Source organism: Thalassophryne amazonica, chromosome 1 (genome assembly GCF_902500255.1).
Source record: "Thalassophryne amazonica chromosome 1, fThaAma1.1, whole genome shotgun sequence".
Classification (NCBI taxonomy): Eukaryota; Metazoa; Chordata; class Actinopteri; order Batrachoidiformes; family Batrachoididae; genus Thalassophryne; species Thalassophryne amazonica.
Window position 1 is genome coordinate 13,500,556 of NC_047103.1, and position 27,296 is coordinate 13,527,851.

Consider the following 27,296-nt stretch of genomic DNA (forward strand, 5'->3'; position numbering starts at 1 on the left):
TGGTGGCAGTGCTCATCTCCATTCCATAGCATCAAGCGGATGAGAGTCTGTCGCTCCCCCTGGATGGGACGCCAGTCCGACGAGGGTTACTTCCCCAGCCGAGGCCAGTACCTATTTACAGCAGGGTGGACTGAGACAGTGTAGATTAAGTGTCTTGCCCAAGGAGACAGGCAGATAGTATGAGTGAGATTCAAACCCATGTCGGCATATTGGCATGCCGCTCCTTATCCACTGTCCACTTGGGAACAAACTAAAACACTAGCTGCATTTTTCCAGATGAATTTATTCTCTCATCGTAATCATTAACTTTCTATACTTTTCAACATCCATAAAAAATGACTTTTTCCCCTATAAGTGCAGTAAACGACATATCCGGGCTTTCCATAGAGATTATTTAGACTATACAGACACACACCTTCATCCAGTCCGTCCTTTCAGGACCATTATATAATCACATACACAACAACAGCAATCCCATCACGTGACACATTCCCTGTCCCTCGGTATTCCACAATTCCCATTTTGTCTCAGCAGGTCATACGTGCCACTCCAAACTCCAGGCTGACAACAGCTGGCTCTCCTTTGGCCAGATCACTGTTGTATTTCCCCTCCAGCTCTCCATAGCTCTGCTTCCTGCTCTCTGTGCCGCTGCTGCCCTCTACTGTCCGTTCTGTGTCAGTGCTCTCCGTGGCCTCCTCCCCCACTTCCTCCTGCTCGTCTTCCTCTTCTTGTTGCTGCACCTCCTTCTGGCTAATGGGTGCTCCCAGGATGAGGGAGTCGGGACGCGGTGGAAGAGCGATGGGCTTTGATGAGGAGCGCTGATCTCTGGTGGGAGGAGTTGCAGGAGGGTCAGAGGGCACAACAGGGGTCACTCCAAGTTGGTGGAGCCTCTGAGCAGAGAATAAGACAAAAGTGTGCTTCATATTCAGAAATATTTTTTCTGGTCAGAGGTAGGCCTGTAACAGCAATTACTATCACCTTATCGTACGATTTTAGCTGCACGATGCCAGAATAAACACAGTTATATGTACAGTACCTTGCAAAAGTATTCGGCCCTTTGGTATTTCACATATTTTAATTTGTTTACACCAATTCAAATACAAAAGTAAATCAGGCTTCTCAATATAAAAACATTATAAAATTATCTTCCTTACACTCAAACTCAAAGCAAATCTCTACAATTTGATATAAATTAATTAAAAATTTAAAAGCCAAGGTGATGGGTTACATAAGTAATCAGCCCCTTTGGTATAATACCTGCAAATAATCAATTTTAGTGCCACTTTTCTTCAGACAAGTCAGTGGATGGATACATGAACATTTCCAAGTCACTCAGTATGCCTTGGATGTTATTTACATCAATTACAAAGAAGCTGCCCTGTCATTAGGAGGGGGCTAACTAGAGCACAATAGGTGCTAATTAGAGCTATTGTTTAGTCACTAGCCTATAGCAGGCTGCCTCTCAGCAGGAGGTGTCTGGTTAGGTTTAAAACTCCAACTTTTGTGGCTTCTGTTATTCTTCTCTGCAAGAGTCAAGACAGAAGTCAGACTACCAGAGCAAAAATTTTAGCTGAAGAAGCTTCTGCGATTTGAAGTGAAACGTCCTTGCATCAAGCAACCCAGTCCAGTCAAAAATTCAAGCTTCTCTACTATGGAAACATCCTGGACAACTGAGAGCCTTCACAGAAAAAATTGCCAGAAGATTGATTCCCACCTGTGGCCTTTCTGTGCAGAGTTTGCATGTTCTCTGTGTGTTTGTGTGGGTTTCCTCCGGATGATCCGGTTTTCTCCCACATTTAAAGACATGCAGGTGAGGTGAAATGGAAACTTTATAATTGCCTGGGTCTCCCTTGCAAAACCTGGTTTTGCAACCGGGCAATAAAGGTTTTCCGACCTTTATTTGGTTAAATAAAGGTTAACTTAAATTAAAACATCTGAGATACAAGCATAGAGCTGATCTGTTTTGGTGAAGGAAAATCCTTCTCCACTCTGCTCCACGTCAGGCTCCAGAGAGGGTTCACAGCCTTCAGAGCTCTGAAGCCGAGCTGAGCAGCGGCTCATCACAGCTTACCTCCAAGCTAAGGACTGGTGTCCCAACAGAACACTGGAGCAGAGCAGGAAATTGCTAACAGATGGTCCAGTCGTTAGCTGGTAAGCTTTCAGTCTCTGTGTTTTTTCAGATGCTGTTTAGATATTTATGTTGTATGTTCATGTCCATTCATGTGCACTTTTAGCTTCTTGGTTTGTAAAGAAACTAAGCATTTGGATCGAAAGAAAATACGCGTTCGGACCGATTGTCATGGAAACCGGTCCAGAGCGTGCGTGCATAGCGTCGCAGCCATATAATAAACACTGTTTATTATATGGAAAACCATGTGCGGTGAGTGTGAGTATCCGGTTTATACGATGACGGTTTAGGCGAGTTTACTGTATATAAATGCAATGTAACTGTATGTAATTCATACAATCCAGTGGCTTCGCATTTCAAGATATCACAAAGTCCTGAGGTGCACAACTTCAGCAGAGATCTACAAGGGGCAATTTCCGGTTTGTAAGTTGTAATCTTTGTGGTTGTTTGTGTGGGAATCTGTAGTATGAACTCCTGATCCTAAGCACCTCATCCTTCCCAGATGAGCTGCTAAACAATGGAGCATCACAAAACAAAAACTACCTGTATGAACCACTTTCCTTCTTTTCAGACCAGTTAATTCGGGTGAATCACTCAAAATACTGGCACCTTCTGTGCCCACCATTGCTGTCGTCTTTACTGGAAATTGTTGTGCACTGATTTTCACACCAAAGATCGTAAAATTCAAATTGAGATTTGTAAATTTATACAGTGCCAATTCACGACAGGGTGGCCTCAAGGCACTTCACACTCAGAATGCATTACATAGTGCATTATGAGAAAATTACAATGCATTTATGGAAATGTGAAGCTACTTGATAAAAAACATTTATTTTTGGCTACTGGCCCTCCAACTGGATTCATTTATGGCTCTTCAAAGGAAACAATGTGTGCACCTCTGGTCTGTCACCTTAATTTAAGTGCTTTTTACCCTTCTTTGTCCCCAAGTCAGTTTTATGTTTGTGTACTCTTTTGTATTTCATGTGGTTTTGCTTTATTTATGTTTGTCTTGTCAATATTATTTCGCAGTCAAATTCTGATGTCTGAATATGCTTATAAATTAATGGTTCATTGCTCTTTGAAAAGGTGCAATTGCATTCACGGTGCCATAAAATATCTTTAAAATGACAATAATATTGTTTATGATCATCAAACGGCTAACTGATGTTAGGACTGCACAATAGTTTAGAAATGTGCTGCAGTGAGAATGTGTGAGTGAGAGCTCACACTCTGCAGTGCTTGCAGCGTGCTCTCCGTCTTGCAGCTGTTCTCCCTCAGAGTCAGGATGGTTTTCAGGATCGACTGGCGCGGATGCATGGACCGATCAAACTGGTGGTACATGTTCCTCCAGAACCTGGAACCATGTGGGTCGACAAGAACAGAGATCTGATTCCAACATAAAATGACAGACCAACTGAAAAAAACAGCACAAAATAACCAAACAGCAGAAAGAGGGATGATACAGACTTGAAGTGGTATGGCAGGGTAGAGGGTTCCAGCACGGGGTGCACTTCAGAATACGCAGGACTGTAGAACGGATTCAAGTAGATCTGTTGTTCGCTCAGTAGAAAAGCCCACAGTGAGTGAGTGCGCTCTCTCAGCCTACAACACAACCACACCTGTCAGAGAGAAAGCAAGGCTACAGCGCCTCCCTCTGTTCCCACATCGATATTAATACTGTTTTCATTTTTATGGCTGTTCAAATACTATTTTAAATGTCACCAAAAACAACAACAACAAAAAAACAATACAGCATTGAGACTGATTCTAGATGCCCAGAGTGAGGATAAAAATGGACAAATATATTAGCGAGTGAAATATATATATATATATATATATATATATATATATATATATATATATATATATATATATATATAAAAAGACACCACTCGGTCATATTACTCGCTAAAATCACTTGGTCATTAAAAAAAACAAAGATGTCACAATAATACGTCTCTTCAAAATATCACATGACAGTAATTTGGTACAATAGCCATAATTTGCTCTACTGATTCAAAGTCCTGCAGTATCAACAGTTGTGAACTCTATGTCGAGGATAGCCAGGTGATAGCTGCTTGGGAAAATTAGTCCGCGTGTGGCAATTTATTACTGGACCCAACTCAAAAGGTTGTAAGAGCTGCTTACGAAAGAGGAATCTGAGCAACAGCTGCCAGAACCAGTTTTTATTTAAACCAAATGGTTGGCAGAATAAAGTGCAGCATTTGTTGAATAGGTCTGGATTATGCGTCTCTTCGTAAGAAATGAAGCTGTTTCTTTAACAGAAAGCTTCTTTTCCTGGTCTAATCCTGGTCGAGCTGACGGTGCCGTGGGAAGAGGGCTGCGAGGAGGCCCACGAAAGGAAGGCTGCAAAATACCAACCTCTGGCCCAAGAATGCCGAGACAGGGGCTGGCAGGCATGGGTTTTCCCTGTAGAGATAGGGTGTAGGGGCTTCCCAGTGAAGTCCACATGGAGCTTCCTTTCTGCCATAGGGATGGACGAGCAGAGTAAAAAGCAAGCGCCTTGCCGGATGGGGGAGAGGCAGAACGTGAGTCATGCTGGATCTGGAGCAAAAGGGAGGAGGAAAGCTGGAAGCCGGGGGCAGATGGGCAGTGAGCTGGCCACTCACTGTGGGCCCACCAACTGGAGGGTGTTGTGGTTCAGGGCCGAAACACCCGGTGAAGGTTGGACACCACCTGACGACATCTGTCCCTGGCCTAAAGCTACAGCTACCTGCTAAGGTAGCTGAGGAAGGCACCAACAAGTGTATTCATCAAGTTTTCTAGAACTGTGACACAGTTCATAGCTATCATTTATTTCTGAAGCATTTTCTAAATTCAATTTGGTTTATTTGTACAGCACCAAATCACATCAAAGCTGCCTCAAGGTGCTTCACAAGAGTAAGGTCTAACCATGCCAACCCCTCTGAGCAAGCACACAGGCGACAGTGGTAAGGAAAAACTCCCTCTGGTGTTATTGAGGAAGAAACATCAAGCAGACCAGACTCAGAGGGGTGATTCACTGCTTGGGCCATTCGAACAAGGTTTTTACAAAAGACTGGGGGGTTGTGGTGAGACAAGGGCGTGTATTGGTAGTGTACTCACAGAAGCTCCTCCCTCTGTCTCTGACTGTTGCCCAGGAAGTTGCCATACTGACAAGAGTGGACGTGCTCGTGGATCTGAAGCAGGAACCACTCGCTGAACTCAAACGCCTGAGGAGAAGGTGAGATGTGCACACACACACAAAATGCATGTGAGATACACATTTTTTTGTCTGAATTGAATACACATTTGATGTGTGTCACACCTGTGGGAACTGCTCACTCAGCTGCCAGACGCACTCAAGGAACTGAGTGAAGATCGGCGACACTTCCTTTGGATCCCCGTCCAACTGGTCACATCTACAAACACGAAACACAAATATGCATTAGAATCAGTCATTCAATACCTTTGTATCTTCCCACATATTTGTGGGGGCCGATCACCTTTGTCCTTCTAGCTGTTTGTAGTATTAATGACAAAAGTTTACATCAGTGTCGCTAAAATATCTGAATGCATGGTAAGAGTTTCCAGCAAATTTGTTTCTTGTTTTGTGTTTACACAACAGCTAGAAATGAGACCTCTTAAGTATATTAGTTTTATACTGAAGTGACACAATCAAAACTGCACCTGTCTGCAAACTTGTGGCCAAAGGAGATCCAGTCTTTTTCTATCAGCACCTGGAAAATGAGGTTAAAAGAAGTATCATGCAAGAGATGCAAGGCACAAATAATATTTTATTCTATGTTGTTATCCAAGTCAAATTGTTTCTGGTACCATGAAGCCCTTGATGGTTCGGTAGTACGGATCCATGAGCAGCGCCCCCAAGGAGCAGACCTGGGCCGTTCTGTCCCATCCATCTGAACAGTGGACTAACACGCTGGCTCCTTCCACCGTCACCGCCTGGATCAAAGAATTTTTGGGTAAACGCACAACAGTATAACAACAAAAATGATCAGAACACAGTGAAATTTGTCTCTGGAGAGCAAAGGTCCATGATAATAGTAAAAAGAGACCAGAGAGAGAGACAATGATCAACTGTGAGGTTTTACTAGAAATGCAGAGAAGGAGACTCCTGTAATATGCTTTATGTCATAATAATTAAATGCATTTTTAAAGGTTTATTGTGGTAGCACATCATGTGTATACTCTTCTTCATTATCCTGATAACTACGTACACCTGTAGAGAATGAAATATTCAGGAGCTAGAAGAGGACAGAGTTACCTTTGCAAGGAAAATTGCTGCGTCTACTATGACTTTGATGTGCCGCAGCCAGCCACTGCTCTCTAACCCAACCAGGTAGTCACTCATGGACAGAGACCGAGTCCCTAAAACTGGGGGAGGACAACGCTTCATGAGCCAGTTAGTGAAGACTTTTATCTGACTCACTCCAAAATATTTATTCCAATGGCAACAAATAAATATGTTGTCATACAAAAGCACCCCCCAACAAAAACATATTTTGCAATAAAAAACTATGTTAAAATAACAACATGCACCATTGCAGTGTAATTCTGTCATACGTTTCTCCAAGAAGAGGTGGGGCTTCCTTTCATCTTAATATTCCTTAAAGATATTTATGGTTGTGTGTGTTGCCGAAACATTGACACAAACTGTCCTCTCCCTATATTCCAAACAATGTTGTTTCAGAAAGACAAATTCCAGCTAGGCAATTAAAAAAAGAAAATATGGACCAACAATTTCTAAATTAGACACATGTAACAAAATTGTCTAATATATTCATTTAAATGTACAATCACATTCATCAAAATATGCAATATGTTGATTATTTGGAGAAACTTTTATGACATTTTATTGAAAACATAGAGTGTATGTATATTTACGGTGAGGGTTAATATTTGGTAAATTTGTCTAACCTAAATAGGTCTCTATCTGGAATGAAACAGCCCTGTACCAGACATAGCCATCTGTATAACTACCTTTTGTATTAAAGTGAACTGATCAAAACCATACTTTGTCCTTTGTGGAAATAAGATTGTGTTTTTAACCTTCGAGTAATTTCTGCAGACTGGTCCTCATTACGTGGATGTTTTCGATGCCTACAAACTGGAAGCGGATGTTGGAGTAGTTGTCTTCGTTCTCGTAGCCTTTGCCTGCTGCTCGGTTAGCGAGTGCATTCAACTGCAGGGCAAAACGAACACATAAATCACAACCTAATTACAGAACTTCAAACACTGTTCGTCATGTATTTAAGCAGTGATAACAGATCGGCTGCCATCATCGTACCTTCGGCCGAGTGTCCATGACGTACAGAAATCGGCTGTTGTGATTGGCCTTGCTGATGGCCTGCAGAAGGCTCTCGTCCTCCAGGCATCGTGCACTAAACCCAGACAGAGGCTGGCTGGATCGACACACTGCTGCCTGTCGGGGTGAACGGATAGGAAAAGTAGAATTACATCTTTTATCATCCATGACAGGGATTGGTGCCAGTGCTTATCCCCAGATTCCAGGGCATGAGACAGATGAGAGTCTATGAGTCCCCCTGGACAGGATGCCCGTCTGATGTAGTTTACTTTCCCAGCCAAGGCTGGTACAGCCCAATGGACTGGGACAATGCAGATGAACTGTCTTGTCCAACAGCATAAACAGGAAGTGTGACAGGGAATCAAACCCAGGTCTACATACTGGTAACCCAATTCTTATCTGAACTATAGGAGGAAGTGTTTCATATCTGAAGGCAGTCTACATATAATTCACAGATGTTATAGTAACTAAACAGCTTGATGGAAGATCTTGGTTGTGGCGGCCCTATGGGTAGACAAGTTCTGGTGACCACCAGGATACTAACAGCAGGAACTTTTATCAGGCATTCAAACAAAATGTAGTTGATAGACTAGTTGTATCAAACTTCTTTATTTATGTGTTACTGTTAAAGTGGCCCTCAAGGGAGAAAAGAATGTGATCAGTAGTACGGATCCATGAGCAACGCCCCCAAAGAGCAGACCTGGACTGTTCTGCCCCATCAGATGGATAGGACAGAACGGCCTGGCTTTGGGAAACTTGCAATCACGACCCTGAGTGATACGACATACTTTCACTGGTGTTAAAAGACTAACTCCTCCATCATGGCACCAACTCACTGTCACAAATATTTTTAATCCTAAAACTAGTAAAACTCTCATAATGAAGAAATTTGTAATGAAGGTGAACTGTACACTGCTGCTACTACAAATAACTTATTGAGTACCTTCTTCTCTTGGTAGAAGTATGTGAGCACAGGAAAGCGTCCTTTACTTCTGAACTTGGAACTCCCCACAATGATCGGTTTACTGGCAGTGATCGGAACATATAGCTCACGAGGATATGTTTCACAAATCTAAAAAAAAAAAAAAAAACACAACAAAAAACAAAACAAAACAGCATAAACGTAATGACGCATAAAATACTGAGAGAACTTGCAATAATGCTGAATAACAGTTGGCTCATTTCTTGTACTGGAATCTGAAACAGTGAAGCTACACTGCCCTCTACTGGATGCACATGCTTAATGTTTCATGGTATAAACCAGTCTGGGAAACCTTTTGTGCTGCTGCACTCTGACAACGGCCAAATAATAACTGATGTGCATGTCCGCTTGCCTTTACAGTTGGCCACTGGGAGCAGTGTAATAAAAAGCAACAGAAAGTGCAGTGTAGAAGAAGAAACCTGAGATTTCAACCTTTTAGCATGATATCAAGTAAAGTAAAGTACCTTTATTGTCATTGTACATATACAATGAATTACCACTAGGAGCAGTGGGCAGCCACAGCTGTTCTTTCCTAGTCATAGCATGGCATTCATAGCATCTTATCTCTCATGGGGAGATGTTAAAACAAGGCCAGTACCTGGATTATCGGCATTTCTACCTTACATTTTGGATGTTTTATTGTTTATCTTCTGTGTTATCATGAAACTTTTCAATTATACTCGTATTTTTCTGTAAAGGGGTATTGTCATAATTTTGGTATAATTATCCCAGTTTGCCATGAATAAGCAGATATACATCATTTATTGTTCAGTATATTGAAAATAAAAAGTATAACATCAATTAAAAAAAATACATTAATTAGGTTTGTGATAAAAACAATTCTTGAAGTTGATTTCAAAAAGCAACAAAAATTCACTATATACAGATTTTTGCCCATGTTTTAAGTGTTATCATGGTATTCGTCTTCAACATAAAGCAAAACAATTCACATCACTGAAAAGGAAATTGAAAAGCCTTGTCAATGGTGGAAACAATTTTATGATAGCTCAAGGCAAGCAAATGTTACAAATAATTGAAACACCACACCACTTAAAACCAAGGTGCAAATAAAATGAGGAAAAGTGAAGCACGGATAGCCTCACATAATTGACCATTACTTGGTAGTGCATACCTCTACAACATGACAACCTTGATATTCTTACTCCTGAAGCTCTCGTCTTTCCGTTAATATAATTTTCAGGTATATAGGATGACGCGTGAATGGATTTGAAAAAAAATTACCCCTTGGATTTCACAGTATGATGTTTTATTTCCTCAGTAATCATAGATTAACTGGACCCAACGTAATCAAGCTACCGACAGCAGCTAAAAGTGCTAACATGGCAAACATACAAAATTAACTTGACATAAACGCTGGAGCTCAGATCCCTTAAATTTTTTACTAGGAAAATTCACCACACAGCAAGCCATATTATAGATATTTGCAGTAAAATGCTAAGAAAGGAGGGACATGGTCCTCCACAACAAGCAGCAGCCACAGCTAGCAGTCACTGGCTTAAAATATGTTAAACTGATGAGTTATTTTTTTTAAATGATCCACTGTACCGTTTTCGTGGAAGGAGACCAAAACTGCTTTTGCACCACACTGTAAACATGTTTAGTCCTCCTCTAAATTTGGACATTTTAACATGGGCTTCTATGTGAATCTGCTTGGATTTGGAGGCATCTTCAAATGGCCATTCGCGCAACTGCCACTTTTCCCTCTTCTGGGCAGGTTTAATTTTAGACGGTTGAGGTTGAGGCTCGCTCCTACCTTGTAGTCTCTGTTGATGTCGGTAAGCTGCCATTGGTCACAGGGGACACCCATCCTCTCAAACTCTGCCCCCAGGTCGATGAGCTGCCATCCTTCCTCTCTCTGCTGGTCGTTCTGTTTGGGGTTGTAGGAGAATGCGTAGAGATCCTCATAGGCAACTGCACAGAGGAGACAATTAGAAAGAGAAACTATGCAAAGGTGCTTTCAGACACCAGGCTGCAACCACCATCACTTCTGCCTCACTATGTCACCAAAGGTTCATGCATTTTTCCTGAAGATTTTCAGTGAATCAAAAGACAATGCAGCTGATGAAAGCAAAAGGTTGCTACACAGTCCAAAAAATAATAAAGAATAATAAAAATAAGAAGAGAACCCAACCTAACACAAACAGCGCAGTTCATGCACAACAAACTGCATCTCAGCAGCTGCCCCTCTGCATGATGTTTTAAATCCACAGCTTATAAGTGACTCAGCTCCACCTCCATTGTGAGAACATCAGTTCTGACCCTGCAGCCTGCTCTCATAAATGGACTGCATTTATATAGCGCTTTTCCATCTCATCAGCCAAACTCATCAACAAAAAGATTTATCGCATCCAGTAAACAGAGTGATTATCACTGTGGTGTGGTTTGGAATGGAAAAAATATGTTCTAATTAGCTTCAAAATATAGACACAGTTATTGATGGATTTATATCTCCCTGTTTGTAATGCATCTGCTGGTCAGGTCCAGCAAGGCACTACTTTTCCATTTCAGATTTTTTTTCTACCTCACACAGTTATAAAGTGAATTCAACATTTTTTTTAAATTGGGTGAGTTTTGAGTGTGTACGTGTTTATGGGGACGATCTAGGTGTGATTTCTGTGGTTGACATTATCAATCCACAAAGACCAGCTGTAAAGACTTAGTGAAGGTCAGCAGCAAAAATTGTCACACATGCCTGCTACGGCTGTGCAACAAAACAAAACAAATATTATATCACAATAACGATGACTATGATATTTAGCAATATATGGTACATTTTCTGTAGATTTTAATGAAATAATAGCATATATAATGACCACATGAAAAGGCTTATTTGTTATTATATTTTAAATTAGAATCTCAAACATAATGCAATGTTAAAAATACCCTCAGCTGTATGAGCATAAAAATAGAAATGTGACCTTTTGACCTCTTAAAATAGGTCTAGGTCAGCCATCTTTGAACTTGTCCAAGGTATGTGTCCCAAGAATGTTCCCTGTGAATTTGAAGACCCTGGCAGCAATAGGACTAGACTTATGCTGAGAACAGACAGACAGACGGACAGACACATGGATGGATGCAAAGCCTTCACAATACCCAATGGCCATATTTTAGCCTCGGGTAAAAATTAAAGACATTCACTCGTATTGGATAAATGAAAAAATCTGATTGCATTTTAACAATGAATTTTCTTTGTATATAAACTTTAGCTTGCAACAACACTGAACTGGAAAAACATAAATACAACCAAGTTGGATTTTAAATGGTTAAAACAGAACCCCCCCCCCCCCCCCCCCCCCCAAGGCCACACCTACAAAACACTTGTGTGCGTACTGACCGTATGTCTAATGGGCCTTTCACACTGAATACGTCAGGCCAATCCATCAATGTCTTCCAATCCGTCGGATGCATTTCCAACACGTCTGACGCATCCGACGCGTGACGTCAGACGCTTCGCTTCGGAAGCGGGTTAGGGTTAGGGTCTGGCTGTTTCCACAACCTCAAAAAAGTTCAGGGATCGCCATCTTGAATTTGGGTCGCCTGAACCACAAAAAAGCTTTAAAAAACAGCAGTAGAACAATTCTCCCATCACCCTGCTGGTAGAAGCTTTTTTCAGCTGATTTTCGGAGTGACGCCGACCGAGGAAGGACTGACGACTTGGTGGGATATCGATCGAACTGCGACAGCGGGCCGACCCGAACAGAGAAGCCGGCCTTCAGGCATCATCACTGGGCAGACCGAGGCAGGCAGCCAGGGTGATGGAGCAGACCCACTCAGTCCGAAGTGTCCCACTTTTTGTATATATGCGAAGTCCCAGTTTGCTCAACGGAGTTTAGTTCTACAGCTTTATCGAGGTGGGAATAATGTAAAAATAAAACGTAACGTTTACTGAACTGCTGTGAAGGTTTAATGATCAGCTAACGTTAGCTTAGCCTTTTAGCACAGTTGATCTGAGTGAACGCTTTAATTTGTAAATGGTTCAGTCTTTTTTATTTTTACCAAATAAAGATACAGCTTTTTTTTTTTCAGAGACTACAAAAGCTCAACTTTAAATAACTTTTTTCGGCCGTTTTTTCCATCAGGTTTTTTTTTTTTCATTTTTCCCCCTTTTTTAATGTATAAACTGTTTAGTGTTTCTTTATATTTAAAGAAATATTTTTATTTGTCCCAATCAGGAACATTTGCTGTGCACACAACCAAACTTCCATTGATGAACTGAACACCATGAAGTCCAGTCGAAAGAAAACATCTTTGCTCTTCAAAATAGGACAAAAGTGTCTTCAGCAACACCACCAGAGTTCAAAGCTGCAGAAGAGACCTTCATCTGGTCCCGAGAATCCAGCATAACATCACCTGCTTCTAAATAAAAGGCTCTTTCAACAGCAACTATTTTATTATTTTTTAAAAAGCTGTTTCATTTTATATTTTAACAATAAATGAACGGATCATTAAAAATGTCCACGAATCAAAGTCCAAAGACATTTGCACAGGTAGAAGCTCTCCACTTATTGTGCTCAAATTCATATTTTAGAAATGACTCTGTCCTGATAACAACATTAAAGGCAATTACATATTTTGGCGAAATTACAAGTTGAAATGACCATTAAAAAAATTCATCATGAGGTTTATGTCACAGAAATCCTATTTTACAATCACACTGCAGTCATTGTTAAATTATTTCCTGTTGCATTTATAATAAACATTTGTATTTATTTACAGTGTGTGTTTTTCTGGTTGAAATGAGATATAAATAATCGACCAGACTTTAAAAAATGTACAAATTTCCATGTTATTTTATTTGTCTAAAAATAAATGTCCGAGGTTCCTTATGTTAAACAAGAAATTATCTAATCTGAAATAACAGGTGGTTTTAATTTACAGATGAAAGGTTTCTAAAGAACCATTTATTGATTTATTTAGCTATTTTAATTACAAGTGTTCTAAACTTTTTTTTTTAACAGTAATCAGAAATTCTGAGGTAACAAACAACAACAAAAAAAAAACATTTCCAAGGATTTTTCTTCAGAAATCTGCTCTATAAATGAGCAGTCCTGTGACACGTTTCTGTTTTTGTACAGATCAGTGGTTTCTGCATCGATCCGTTTTGTATAGATCAGTGGTTTCTGCCACTAGTCTTCTGTGTTTTGGCCCGATGCATCATTCCTATTGGACAGCGCGAAGATACATCACAGCTCAGCGCGTCAAAAGTTGGATTGGATTGAACTTTGACCGCGTCAGCCTGCCGACAAGCGGCAATACGCGCTCCCGTCAGAAGCATTGTTTAGCTCGACTTTAGACGCGACGCGTCTGACGTGTCTAAAAAGCAATGCGTCTCATTCAAAATAATGCTTTTTAGACCGATTTTGACGCTTCTGACACGTCTGACGCTTTCAGTGTGAAAGGCCCTTTAGGCCAGTTTGCTGTAGGGAGGACAGACAACTATGTTTCACAAAGGTTACAAACACAGCCACTTCTGCAAACATGTGGAAAGTTGTTTTTTTTCTTTTAAATCAATATCACTGAATTTGAAGACCCTGGCAGTAATAAGACTGGACTTATGCTGAGCACACACAGACAGACAGATGGATAGATGCAAAGCCTTCACAATACCCAATGACCATATTTTGATGGCCATCAAGAATGTGACACCATGAAATAAATGATACGGCATAATATGAAATGATCTTGTTCTTCTGTCATCTTATGATACATATCGTCACAGCATTAAAAACCACGGGAAACAAAGGATATGTGAGCTACAGTAGCTTGGTGTGTAAAAAAAAAGAAACAAAAACAAAAAGAAAACACTGAAAATATTCAACTTTACTTTCATTGCAATATTTATTTGTTGGGTGTATCAGGCAATTTAAAGAGCACATAAAAAAAGTTGAAATATTTACGCAACATGAAATGAAATAAGCTTGAAAAATTTAACTTGAAGAATGGGGGAGGGGAAGCAATAAATGTACAGAAGTTAAGTGGACATTAATGGACGGACAGATGGAAAGAGACAGACACACTGATACCCACCAGGCTGTAGAAGGTGCTGCAGCGAGCTGTAGATGTCATGGCAGTCTCTCTCTCTCTGCACCACAAAGTGAACAACTCTGAAGTTACGACACTGAATAACCAGAGGACAGCCTGAGGTGGTCAGGGACAGCTTCTCCACAGAGGCTATGTGATGGTGCAAGATCTGCATCAAAGGGACAAAAGAACGAGGCACAGAGAAATGCTGAGGCAGATGATTTTAATGTCAAGGGGATGAACAATTTAGTAAAAGCATAGTTCAAACCACTTATAGTGGTCTTGTCCCTGGAACACAGCGATGGACAACAGCATGCCACGGAGGGCCTCTGGTCCTCCCTTAAACATCCTGATCACCTGTGAAATCACCTGGTGAGGTGATGGGTCATAAGGAAAAACTGCACCGTCTTGACCTTTTGGGATCACTGCACCGTATGGAGACTCATAGCGTGTGCAGTTTAGTTATCAGTCTGTGTGTCCTCCAGGACACCTGTGCACAAAACTCTTTATTCTGTTTTGTGGATTTTGTGGACATTTGAATTTAATACTGAAAAGTCCATTTATTGTACATTTTGCATTTTATCTCAATCAAAAGTGCCCCAATTACTCATTTGTAACAATGAGGTGCCAGCTGGCACGCTCACTGAATAGACTACTGTAAGTTTGATCCATATTGCGGATTTAGCGGATATTTGATGATAACATTAAAAAGCCCTTTTGATCTATATTTTGTATTATATTTCAGCTTATGAAAAGCTGCTTCTAACAGGACTTTGATCTTGAAAATGTTTTCCACAGTAAAAATGGGTGGAATTGGAAACTAGTGTTGGCAGAGGTTTGTGCTCTATGAGCGCAACGGTCTAGTTTGTCTTCATATGTAATGATCGGACTCATCTCTGATGGGGATGAGTCCGCCTACAGGCTGGAGGTCCAACGACTGGTGTCCTGGTACAGCTATAACAACTTGGTGCTGAACACTGAGAAGACAGTGGAGATTATTTGTGGACTTTAGGAAGAACACAGCCCCTCTCCCCTTCATTACCCTGGCAGACACCCCCATCACCATAGTGGACACCTACTGTTTCCTGGGAATCACTCTACCCAGGACCTCAGGTGGGAGTCCACCATTACTTCTGTTGTCAAGAAGGCCCAGCAGAGGATGTACTTCCTGCGGCTGTTGAAGAAATTCAACCTGCCAGCAAGGATCATGGTGCAGTTTTACACTGCCATCATCGAGTCCATCCTCACCACCTCCATCACCGTATGGTACGCTGGAGCCACCACCAGGGACATGCAGAGACTACAGCGCATTGTACGCTCTGCCGAGAAAGTGATTGGCTGCAACCTTCCATCTCTTCAGGACCTGTACATCTCCAGGACACTGGGGCGTTCAGGTGGCATCAGAGCCGATTCTTCTCACCCTGGACATAGTCTTTTTGACCTTCTCCCCTCAGGCAGGAGGCTACGGTCCCTTCGGACCAGAACCTCCCACCATAAGAACAGTTCTTTCCCCTCTGCTGTTAGCCTCCTCAACAAGAACCTTTAGAGCTCTACATTGTTGCTATCACCACCATTTATGACCATTTATCATCACCATTTATTTATCTTAGCTCATACATTCTGTACATTTTGTAACATTGTTATAGTGTAAAGTTTTATTATATATTACTTGTTTTACTGCTCTATTTTTTTTTTGTTAGCACCAAGTACCAATGGCAATAAATATGGCAATAAAACTTTTCTGATTCTGATCGACATTCACATGAACTTGCTTTAGACAAGGAACCATAATCATCTGTTGGGCAATTACAGCCACCATTTGCTGCCAAACAAAATTGTCATTTTCAAAAATATCTGCTAAATCAGGATTAACATTTACCCTCCTGTGAGTGCAACAAAAAAGCTGATAAGAAAAAATAAATAAAAATCTAAGTGGACTCACGTGTTATTGTAGTGTTTGAAACACTGTGGGCTGGCAATCTGTGTCAATCTGATGATTTCTTCTGTTTAATCCGCATCAAATATATGTTGTCCACTAAGTTGTCCAATGCACGATTATTAGTTCAGCTTGCTTATTTTTGGAATTTAAGAATCCATGTGTTAAGAAACAGTACATGCTGTGGTGTGCACACATGCTACACTGAGTTCCGGTACATTGTTAAACTCACCCCCCAGGGAAATATTGCTACAAACAGAGTTCCACACACAGAAAAAAGGTGCGACTTATATGCATGTTTTCCCTCTCCATCTAAAAAAAAAAAGTATTTTTTGACAGATGAGACTTATTCTCAGGAGCGAGCATCATGTTTGTTGCACATGTCAAAGAAACAACTAGAAACAACTTGACGGGGATACAACGGCAAATCCGGAGTTAACGAAAGTCAACAGGGACAAAAGAAGGATGTCAACATGTTTAATGACTGCAATGTGAATTCCAAAGGGAGTCCACTGTGCATATAATTAAAATGTGCATTCATTAGCATCAGTAATGAACATTTAAACTCACTCACAAGCTTTGTCATAATGTTGACCTCACCAGCTGTTGGTGCACAGAAAATCAACCACTGCTGAATATTTCATGAGGGACAACAACTTTCGGGCAAACTCGAAGCAACAGCCTGATCCTCATACATGCACACATGCACGCAAACTCACACCTGCATGATACAGTGAAAACCCCAATGCACAAAATTTACTTTTCTCAGCACATAATGCAGGAAGGATGGCGGTGGAAGTGTTGGGGAAGTTGAGGTTATGACCTGGACTTTGCTGCCCAAAGCATTTGCAGAAAGGTTAGACAGTCCAAAATGGAGGCAAGACACTGTAATTAAGCTAATACTGTTATTTTTGTAACATATCTTATCCAGGCAGAGTGTATAGATATTCAATGTTTATTTCCTTCGATTAAGCACAGGCACCAAATTAAAAGACAGCGGGACTTTTGTGACCTCTAACCTTGATTATCATCTGATCCTAACCAAATAACTCAACACACTGTACAACAATGTAAAAGTTGTCTCACACACTGTTTTGCATGTAATGTAAACGTACCCATATCTCGTGAGTGGCTGTTGGTGAGTTGTTGGAGGTGCTCTCTACAAATATGAGGTGTGTCGCTGTGAGATACAAAGTGCCGTTGGTGGATTTGTTGCTGAAGCGATCCAACAGCCGCACCTGCTCCACCTGTAAACACATCGGTAAGAAAAGGATCAATATGTTAATAAACTGTTTGGAACAAGTCGCAGCATTGGTTACTTTGTGATCAACAAGAGGCCAGTGAAGGAATACAACCTTAGGGTTGATTCTTGTTTTGAAACAAGGTTCGGTCAGATCGGCACACAGAAATGATCACACAGACTGCATTTTGCTAGAACAAACAGGCGTAAATTTATTCCCCACAAAAGCAGTTACATCAAGCACAAGTGGTTGCAGCGCATAAAATATCTCTTTCTCTCTTACCGTGACGCCTTTAAGGTGGAGAGCCAACACCTTCGGCAGAGTCTGCTGTGGGTTACGTACGAACGCCCAGCCGGTTGACAAGCGCACTCTGCCGAAGGTGTTGGCTCTCCACCTCAAAGGCGTCACGGTAAGAGAGAAAGAGATATTTTATGCGCTGCAACCACTTGTGCTTGATGTAACTGCTTTTGTGGGGAATAAATTTACGCCTGTTTGTTCTAGCAAAATGCAGTCTGTGTGATCATTTCTGTGTGCCGATCTGACCGAACCTTGTTTCAAAACAATTCTTTATGAGCTTTACAGTTAATCTGCCAAATCTGTCATGCAAATATTCTGCAAAACAAATGTAAGTTAAACAGGGCTACAATGCAAATAAGTTATTAATAGAAAACTTAATGAGTAAAATGCAGATTGGGAATATATATATATATATATATATATATATATATATATATATATATATATATATATATATATATATATATATATATATATATATATATAACACACACAACAAATTCAGCATTGAAAATAGAACCACGTTTAAAATGAATGAACTCCTCTGCTATATTGGTGAATAAATGTATATTTGGTTGATGAAACCGGATTAAGGCTACAACTGACCATTTACAATAACTTGAAAAAATTCAAAATTAATGGATACTGAAACTAGATACTATATATAGAAGAACGGGCACACTGAGCGCAACATGCACCTTCTGTGCAACATAGAATTATTTTATCGTTGACTAACACACAACCATTTTACCATATCAGCTCCAAACTGTTTGACTTAAACAGTTGTGGCATTCAATTTAGCAGTGACATTAAGTTTGTCACAACTGTGCACCTTCAAGGCCACCCAAGGTCAACTGTGACCAATCAAAAAGTGATATGTGACTTCATACTTCATTACTGCTTAAGCATAAACAAAGTGTATGTTTAACCAATTCCTCAACACTGCCACTCTAACAATTCCCTAAAGGCATTACGCCAAATCTGGGATCTTGTCACTTGTAACCGATTTTTCTCAAAATCATGGTACTTTATTCTTGGTTAGCACCAATCATTCCATCAAGTCTGGTCCAAACTCTTTGGGTTACGTTGTTCACAAACATACAGACACACAGGATCATCCATGCACTACCACAGTGGTAGCACATTATTATTGGACCACTGTGCACAAGTGTCTCTCAGATGATCATGAAAAAAACAGATCTGCCAGATAATGAGTTAGACAAAAAATTCAGTTTTTTTTTCTCCCCCTCACACAGACACATTTTTAAACAAAATGCACAATAAACAAACTCATGAAGGTGAGAGCCGCTGACCAAATAATGTGAACAGTAATATTCACATTTACACGATGCACGCCATATTGGCTTTGATTTTCCAACCTCCTTTAAGCAGTTACCAGCATAGTCAACACACGTTATATATTTTTGTACTGGAGCGTTCTCATGGTTTGGTCTGTGGTCAACACTTGCATGTCTGTGAACAAAGACACAAGAGTAAAACATTTACCAAAGTCACAGCTTTCACACATCTTACCAGGGATCATAAAAAAAAAAATCCAGCTTTATAACAAGTGACAGTCAGAGCAAACATTAGCTGTTAGTTTGAGCCTATCACCAAATCTCCAACACACAATAAATGGATTCATGACCCTATGGTCACATGAGCTACAAATGACAGCCACAAGCAGTTGGCTTTGTTGCTTGATGGGCGTTCCTGTGGCATGCATGCGTATATCTCCTTAAGATGTCCTGTAAATCACTTCAGAGGTGTTACCTGATTACAAAATGCTCACTCTGATTGAAAAGAAATGGCAAGTCATGACTTTGCCTCTGTCACTTGTAGCTAATGTGACCGCAGGGTCATATTCAATCAGAGTGGGTCTTTTGCAGTGACAAGACAATAGTCGCTATGCCACTAGCTAATAAACAAGAAGTCTATTTTATACAAATAGTTAGCGATCCGACACGGTGACTGCCAATCCAAGTAAAAAAGGCAGTGTGACGTCTGCTGGCTGCTTGGTCAAACAAAATAATCCAAGATGGTGGAATACGCTCCGAAACATCTTATTTCCATATAAATCTAGCATGTTTCACTTCTAAATCTAAAAAAACATTGTTTTTGTAACCAGATAATCCATCTGAAGTGAGTTACAAGACACGTTACGGCAATGCTAGCACGCTAACTAGTGAGACAGGAGCATCATTGCAAAACACGTTGGACCGAAACAAATCAAACAAACTTTGGTTCTGTTAAGCAGTCAAGCATGAACTCATAGTGAGAGTGTTGCATTTTCTCATCCTTTATAATCTATCATTAAACATTGTGCACATTAGCGCCAAGTAACCACATTGGCCACGCCCCGGGAGTGCCCATCAAGTTGACAAACGTCAGCTGTTTGTCACCCTCATTTGTGGCTAAACTCTGGCCACCAGTATTGGATAATTTTCAACTCCATCTGACAATAATTGTTTTGTTTTTTTAAGCCAAATGTTGACTTGTTCCAGCTTGTCAATGGTAAACCTTGTGATACCGTTGAAATAAAATACTCCATACAATGATTTTCTTGTGAAAAATTGCAGAAATCAAAATGTGCAAACAGAGATAACACACAATATTAGAATTTGTGGTTAAGGCTTATTGACTGATTTGTGCTAAACCCACAGAAGGTTCCCAGTTCTTTTTCTTGAATATTGATCAGTTCCAGTGAGGCAGCTGGGCCGTCCAGCTGCCTCACTGGAACTGATCAATATTCAAGAAAAAGCTGTCAAACGAGCCGACATAAACTTCCCAATTCCACCAGGATAACTACAATCATCACATAGCCAAAAAAGTCTCAACAAAAGCTCTCTAAATCCATGATTCATCACAATTGCGCTTCTCTTGTTGCGTCACACATCCTCTCATTCATTTCCGTTTTCCTGTTGCTCTGAGAAACGGCAGAATAATCAAGCCCAGCACTGTCTCCAAGCAGCCACTGCAGCACAGCTCTGTGGTCGACTGTCTCCACAGACTCAGAAAACTCAGACACGCTTTGCAGAATCTGCACCACTGATGAAGAAAGCTGATCGTGTGTTTGTATTTTTCCAACAAAGTCATGTCGCAATCTAATCTAGCGACCTTACAGCACTTCAGACGGGTTTGTGAGAGACGGCAACTTCAACAACACCCAAGATTAAACTGGTCCGAAAACCTTGATCACCTCCCAGGCTTTACAAAGTTTTGAAACAGTCAAGTGACTGAATTTGAAAGGGACTTTTTTTTATATTTCAGCCCAGTATACACTAGAGTATGGAGTCTACACTCACACCACAGTTCTACCTCCGCCAATGAAGTTGAAGGAGGTTATGTTTTGGCCATTTGTTTGTTTGTGAACAGCCTGGAGCCCACAATTTTTCATATATCGTTCTAAAATTTTTACTGAAGATACATATCCTGATAGGCAAGAACTGATTTAATTTTGAAAGTCATAGGTCAAAGCCAGGAAAAAAATCCCTATCTTTAACAGTAAATGAATTTTCAACAATTCATAACTCCATCAAGAAAGATCAAATTTCTTTCATATTTGAGAGCCTTATGTAGGATGGCATCCTTTACCAACCAAGAAAGTTTGATCCAGATCTGATCCAGATTACAGATTTTGTGGCCATTTACGAGGGCTGTCCATAAAGTATAGGTCCTTTTTATTTTTTTCAAAAACTATATGGATTTCATTCATATGTTTTTACGTCAGACATGCTTGAACCCTCGTGTGCATGTGTGAGTTTTTCCACGCCTGTCGGTGACGTCATTCGCCTGTGAGCACTCCTTGTGGGAGGAGTCGTCCAGCCCCTCGTCGGAATTCCTTTGTCTGAGAAGTTGCTGAGAGACTGGCGCTTTGTTTGATCAAAATTTTTTCTAAACCTGTGAGACACATCGAAGTGGACACAGTTCGAAAAATTAAGCTGGTTTTCGGTGAAAATTTTAACGGCTGATGAGAGATTTTGAGGTGATACTGTCGCTTTAAGGACTTCCCACGGAGCGAGACGTCGTGCAGCGCTCCCAGGCGCCGTCGTCAGCCTGTTTCAAGCTGAAAACCTCCACATTTCAGGCTCTATTGATCCAGGACATTGTGAGAGAACAGAGAAGTTTTAGAAGAAGTCAGTTTCAGCATTTTATCCGGATATTCCACTGTTAAAGGAGATTTTTTTAATGAAAAAGTTTGGGGGGGGCTGACAACACCACAAAAAAAAAAAAACTTTGATTCAAGTGCATGAACTAAAGACATACTCTTGACATTTGATCACATCTAATTTATCTTATGAAAAGCCACTTTTAACAGGACTTTGACCTTGAAAATTTTCCAAGGTAAAATTTTGTGGAATTGGAAAATACAGTAGTGTTGGTGGAGGTTTGCTCTCTATGACCACGGTGCTGTAGTTATTTTGTTGTGTTTTGCAAAATTAAAAAATACTTTATGCAACACGTTTTACAACACTAAAACTCAATTTACATTATGCAGAAAAAAGTACAAGGCAAACTGTTCCGAAGTTCCTAAGTTTCAAGCAGCATCAGTGAGTAGAGTTTTAATAGTGTGCCCTAACCCTAACTGAGCCCAGAAACACAGGTTACTATTTTCAACTTCACTGTTTCAGCCATATGATGTGAAAAATGACTGCCAGTAGTCTAAGAGGTACGATAACTAAATACTCTGCAAACACATCAAAAATGTGGATATAATCCTTTCAAGTCATGCGTAACAGTTGGTACAGTCATGCACCAACTTCACTGTAAGACTAGCAGATATTTTACAATATTTAAAAGCAGTTTATTCAAAACTAGGTCAAAGTTCTCCTATTAACAACTGCAAAACTTTTACATCAACATGGATGAAGCCAAAAGTAATTATATCATTAATATGGACAGAGGTGAAGACTCTCACTGCTTAATCCAGGTGATATAATTTTTTTTTAAATGTCACATCTGATCAATTAGTGTGACGCCTACAGAAACACACATTTCTGCACACCAGATCGAAATTAAACATTTGATGTGGATTATTTTCTCCAGTGGAAGCCTCCTCATATTTACTTTATTACAAGTTTCGAAAAATCATGTGAGAGATGAGCCACAATGTTCAAAATGATACAATAAGAAAAGAGTAGTGCATAAACTGTTCCAGATTATCTGATCTAGGATTACTAAACCACACCCTGATTTGGGGGAAATGTTCAGGCCGGCCTGTGGTGCGTCAAATATGATTGATTGCAGTCACTGTTTAAGCTCTGTCTTCTGGTACGTGCTGCCTGGTTGGCAAAACATCTCTGGTAGCAGCGTGCAGGAAAAGACATTAGTGTTGCCAGTTGTTGATGTCATTCTGCACTCTGCAACATGCTCTACTGTCTGATAAAGACATTTATTCATGTTTGTTTAACGTGAGCATGACTGCTAATTAGATTTTCTCTGTCATACAACAATCAACAAAAATATGTGGAAAAGCTCAAAGCAGTGATAGCATCGCCATCGACTGTATGGACCTCTCTGTTACGCCACATAACTGTCGGGGGGAAAAAAAATTAGGCTCCAATCTTGGTGACGCACATACATGCAGTGCCAATGCTTTTAAGGTGTGTCCACTATCACACTGTTGTTTAGACAAAGCTTGGCGCACACGCAACCAAGCTGGGGTAGTTCTCCACAGTTATCGGGTGTGTTGCTCATCTGGTCTGGGAGCAGTACTGGTGCCACATGTCGCCACATCCACCACACCAAAGAACCACCTCAGATCCTGGATGACAACCCCCCAAGCAGGCAACCAGTCCATCCCCACCTCTTGAAAGTTATCATCCATCTTCTGCAGGCAGGTCAAATGCAGGTGTGTCCTTGCCCTTTTCCAGCCACTAGAAGTCACAAGACACAGTCGTTTGACAAAAAGTAATGCCAGTGGTACCCAGGAATCCTCAGAAGAGAACTAAAGACATCTACTTGTCACCTTAGATCAATGGTTAGTGTCCAAGTCTCACAACTACAGTCAGACAGGGAGCACCAGAACCCTAAAGACTTGGGGCCTCATGTACAAAGCGTGCGTACGCACAAAAACCTGGTGTACATGCAGATGTGTCAAAAGTGACGTGTGCGTGGAAATGTGCGGTGCGTCACGCAAAAATCCTGGCTGGCGTACACACATTTCTACAGTTATTGTGCCATCTCCGACACATACAGGTGACACGGGGAACCGTGAATAGTGTGAAAACAATAAGTCATCAGAGTGATGTGCACATCAGAGACACACCGATGAACATTACACGCTCACGTTTGCAATTATATGGATGGACATAAAAGCATGCGCAAAGTGATGTATAAAATGCCACTAACAGTGGCTGCATTAGCGTTGTTAGAGGACCTTGCAAATGGTGCAATGTGAAGTGAGCGTGTATTCAGGGAACACAAGGTTTTACTTCCAAATTTTGATAATTGGCTTATAAACTGATTTCGGATAACAAGGCCACTGTGACTGGAGGTGCACACAGAACTGCGGTTGACCCAGAGCCCAATACAGCGATGAGCAAGGGGTTGCCTGTGTGCACACAGGTGCTGACCATGCTGGGCTTCCTGGCATAAAGGGCATTCCAGCGTGAGCTGGCTGATCAGTCAGGAGTGTGCCAGTCAACCTTGCGCCGAGCCGCAATCATCCAAATCTCATCCAGGTACATTACAACATTACAGCATATTTTGCAGCCAGTTTCCCGAATGTAATCGGACCTATTAACTGCATCCATTTTGCTATAAAGGTGCCATCACATGATGAATTTGTTTCTGTTAATAAGAAACATTTTCATTCCATCAATGTTCAAATCATGTATGATGCGCAAATGCGCCACATTAGGCTGGAGGCTGTGTAACTGTAACGAAAACCAGAGCGGGCACATTTGGGGAAGTGCGCATTCAAATATGTTATTATTATGATTATTAATATCTTGTTTTTATTTTTACTTGACGGTAAGCTGCAGAGCTTCTTACCAGGCTTCCTGTGTTCAGTATTTGTCAGTAAACGCGTGTGTAAATTGTGAATGTCACACTGCTCCAGAGGCACACCTCACCTTTTTAACGTCAGTGTGTGCGCGCTGTTCTGCATGTCAGCCTCTCACTCACACACACACACACACACACACACACACGCTCCGTAGCTTCCACGAACATTTTTTCCCAATTTCATGATTAATCCATTTAACACTGAATAGGTACTGAATAAACTGTCCCTGTGTGTCTCCACATAATTTCCAGTCATCTATAGTATAATATATAGGCCTATTTACATGAAATTGCATATTTAAATGGGGCGTGGCCAGGGAGGAGTTTGGTTCCACGCTCAATTCCACGTTCAGTGGGATGTACAAATGGAACGTGCGTGAATTCATGCCTACGCACACTTTGATACATCAGAATGTATTTGTGCTTATGCCAGATTCAGGGTTTGGGTGTGTGCCAACTTTTAGTAGAAAGTCCATGCAAGTCTTTGTACATGAGGCCCTTGGACTTTCTTGGACTTGCAAAGATACTGGCATCGCCAAATACCTCTGTCCAGCAACCTTATGAGTCATATGTGGCCAACAATAAATTATTGTTTTGTCACTGCTTTTTGACTTCCAAAGACAAAGTTATTGGACAAATCAATCATGTTAAAACTAGAAGGCTCTCAGAGAGCCAAGGCCACGTGTGTTCCGTAAAATATGTTCTGGATCAAATTCAAAATAAAAGGTCACTGCAACCAACACCATACCACACAGAAAACACAAATGTCTATTCGTATGGCACCCATTGCTTCAACGAGCCAACATCATGGTTCATGCACAATCCTGACCCTTAACCTTAACAATAAAGTTCAAGCTTGAACTATGTCCATCTTGACCTCACAGTAGTCACAACACTTTGTTATTGGATGCCCTATGAAGTGACAGAATACAGTGTCATATTAATAGCCACTTCAAAATAAAATCCATCATTTTCTGGGCCATCTTCTCACCAAAGTTCATCAACGTGCTCTCATGACTTTTTGAGTTAAATGTTGTGTCAAACATTCTTCCAGATCTCAGTTCTAGAATATATTCCAGATCATTTCCCTTATTTCCCAGAACATTATCTATCTGCTCGCCAAATATGACTGAAATCCATTCATGCATTTCATGTTTTATGGACCAGAATGGAAATAAGTTATTACACTTTGCTGTGTTGTCCTTGATGTGCATTAATTACATTTTACTAAACAATTTCACTCAATCATCACATTTTAAGTTATCCCGCTAAAATGTAAACCAACAAACAATATAAAACCTAAACGCAGAGGGGGGAAAAAAAATCCAACAATAAATTATCAAATAATTATAAATAAATCAGGATGTTTTGTTGTGTCCTGCACACTTTATTGTCAGAATCAGTAGAAGTGTGTGTGATTCAGCACAGAAGCCGGAAAAAAACAGCTAGCTCACATCCGACAACATTGATGCCAGCAGACACACGAACATGAATATTTATGAGATGTTAAGAACAGACATGTTGAGAAAAAGCCAACGGAGCAGGCCGAGCGGCACCAGCTAACATCATTTAGCTGGTAATGTTAGCTACCTTTGGCGTTCGGATATGCTCCATTTTCCAAACAGCTCCCCGCAACTCAAACGACTCCTCCTGGATATAAATGTATCATTGATGACAATAAGCTGATATAAATACTGCACAGACCACCTTTATTGTGTCGGTGGCACCCGATGGTGTTTACTGTCAAGCGTTTTTTTTTCTCATCCGGTTTCATCCGCGTACAGTTCACCGCAATCACATCGGAACCAAGGATGCCGACTTTTCAAATTAAAACCTCAGTCACTTAGCTGATGAAATAAAAATATAATGAGCTATTATAGAAGAAGAGTGGAAAAATAATAGTATTACATTTACATAATTGTCGTGGCAATCCCTCAGTGGTGAGGAAGCTTGTCTCTTGGTCGATTCTTGGATGGGATGGTGGAATTTTACATCCAGGGTCGATACAGACATAGCTGTGTGTGAGTTTGTTTAACCCTCGGGGGTCCGAGGGCATTTTTTTGGACAACTCACTCGCCTGGCATTAATGTTTTATTATTGCTGTTAATAGCTCTCCCTGCATCCCACAATCAAGTTTTATGTCTCTTTTTTTCAGGACAACCTGTACTTTCAAAATATATATGCTATAGTTGTGTTTTATAAGTGTAATAAAGGTTTACAATCAAAAATAAGGAAAAAATAAAGCGAAAAATCATTTTCCACACACATTTATTCAAAACACACAGCAAACTATAATAAACAACTGTTTTGACACTTTATAAAGGTAATTTGAGGTCTTGTGTGAAAGACTGTACAAC

At 40.6% G+C, this 27,296-nt stretch overlaps 1 protein-coding gene across 1 annotated transcript; it reads right to left on the bottom strand.

Annotated features, from left to right (window-relative positions):
• Nucleotides 1–267: 267 nt before the first annotated feature.
• Nucleotides 268–26,720, bottom strand: mtmr6 (myotubularin related protein 6). Its single transcript, XM_034164653.1, has 15 exons — nucleotides 26,530–26,720; nucleotides 17,509–17,640; nucleotides 14,464–14,626; nucleotides 10,190–10,347; nucleotides 8,377–8,505; nucleotides 7,416–7,550; nucleotides 7,178–7,310; nucleotides 6,393–6,502; nucleotides 5,945–6,070; nucleotides 5,798–5,847; nucleotides 5,436–5,529; nucleotides 5,234–5,340; nucleotides 3,596–3,730; nucleotides 3,356–3,482; nucleotides 268–890 (listed from the first exon to the last, which is right to left on the bottom strand). Exons 1-15 carry the CDS (start codon nucleotides 26,551–26,553, stop codon nucleotides 528–530), a joined length of 1,986 nt encoding a protein of 661 aa, XP_034020544.1. The 5' UTR covers nucleotides 26,554–26,720; the 3' UTR covers nucleotides 268–527.
• Between the last annotated feature and the right edge of the window lie 576 nt (nucleotides 26,721–27,296).

Coding starts and splice junctions, on each gene's coding strand:
- mtmr6 (XM_034164653.1), bottom strand. CDS start 26,553: ATGGAGCATATCCGAACGCCAAAG. Junction 5,530..5,797: donor GGCCACAAGTTTGCAGACAG/GTGCAGTTTTGA, acceptor TCGTGTTTGTAG/ATGTGACCAGTTGGACGGGG. Junction 891..3,355: donor CGCTGCAAGCACTGCAGAGT/GTGAGCTCTCAC, acceptor TTCTCTGCTCAG/AGGCTCCACCAACTTGGAGT.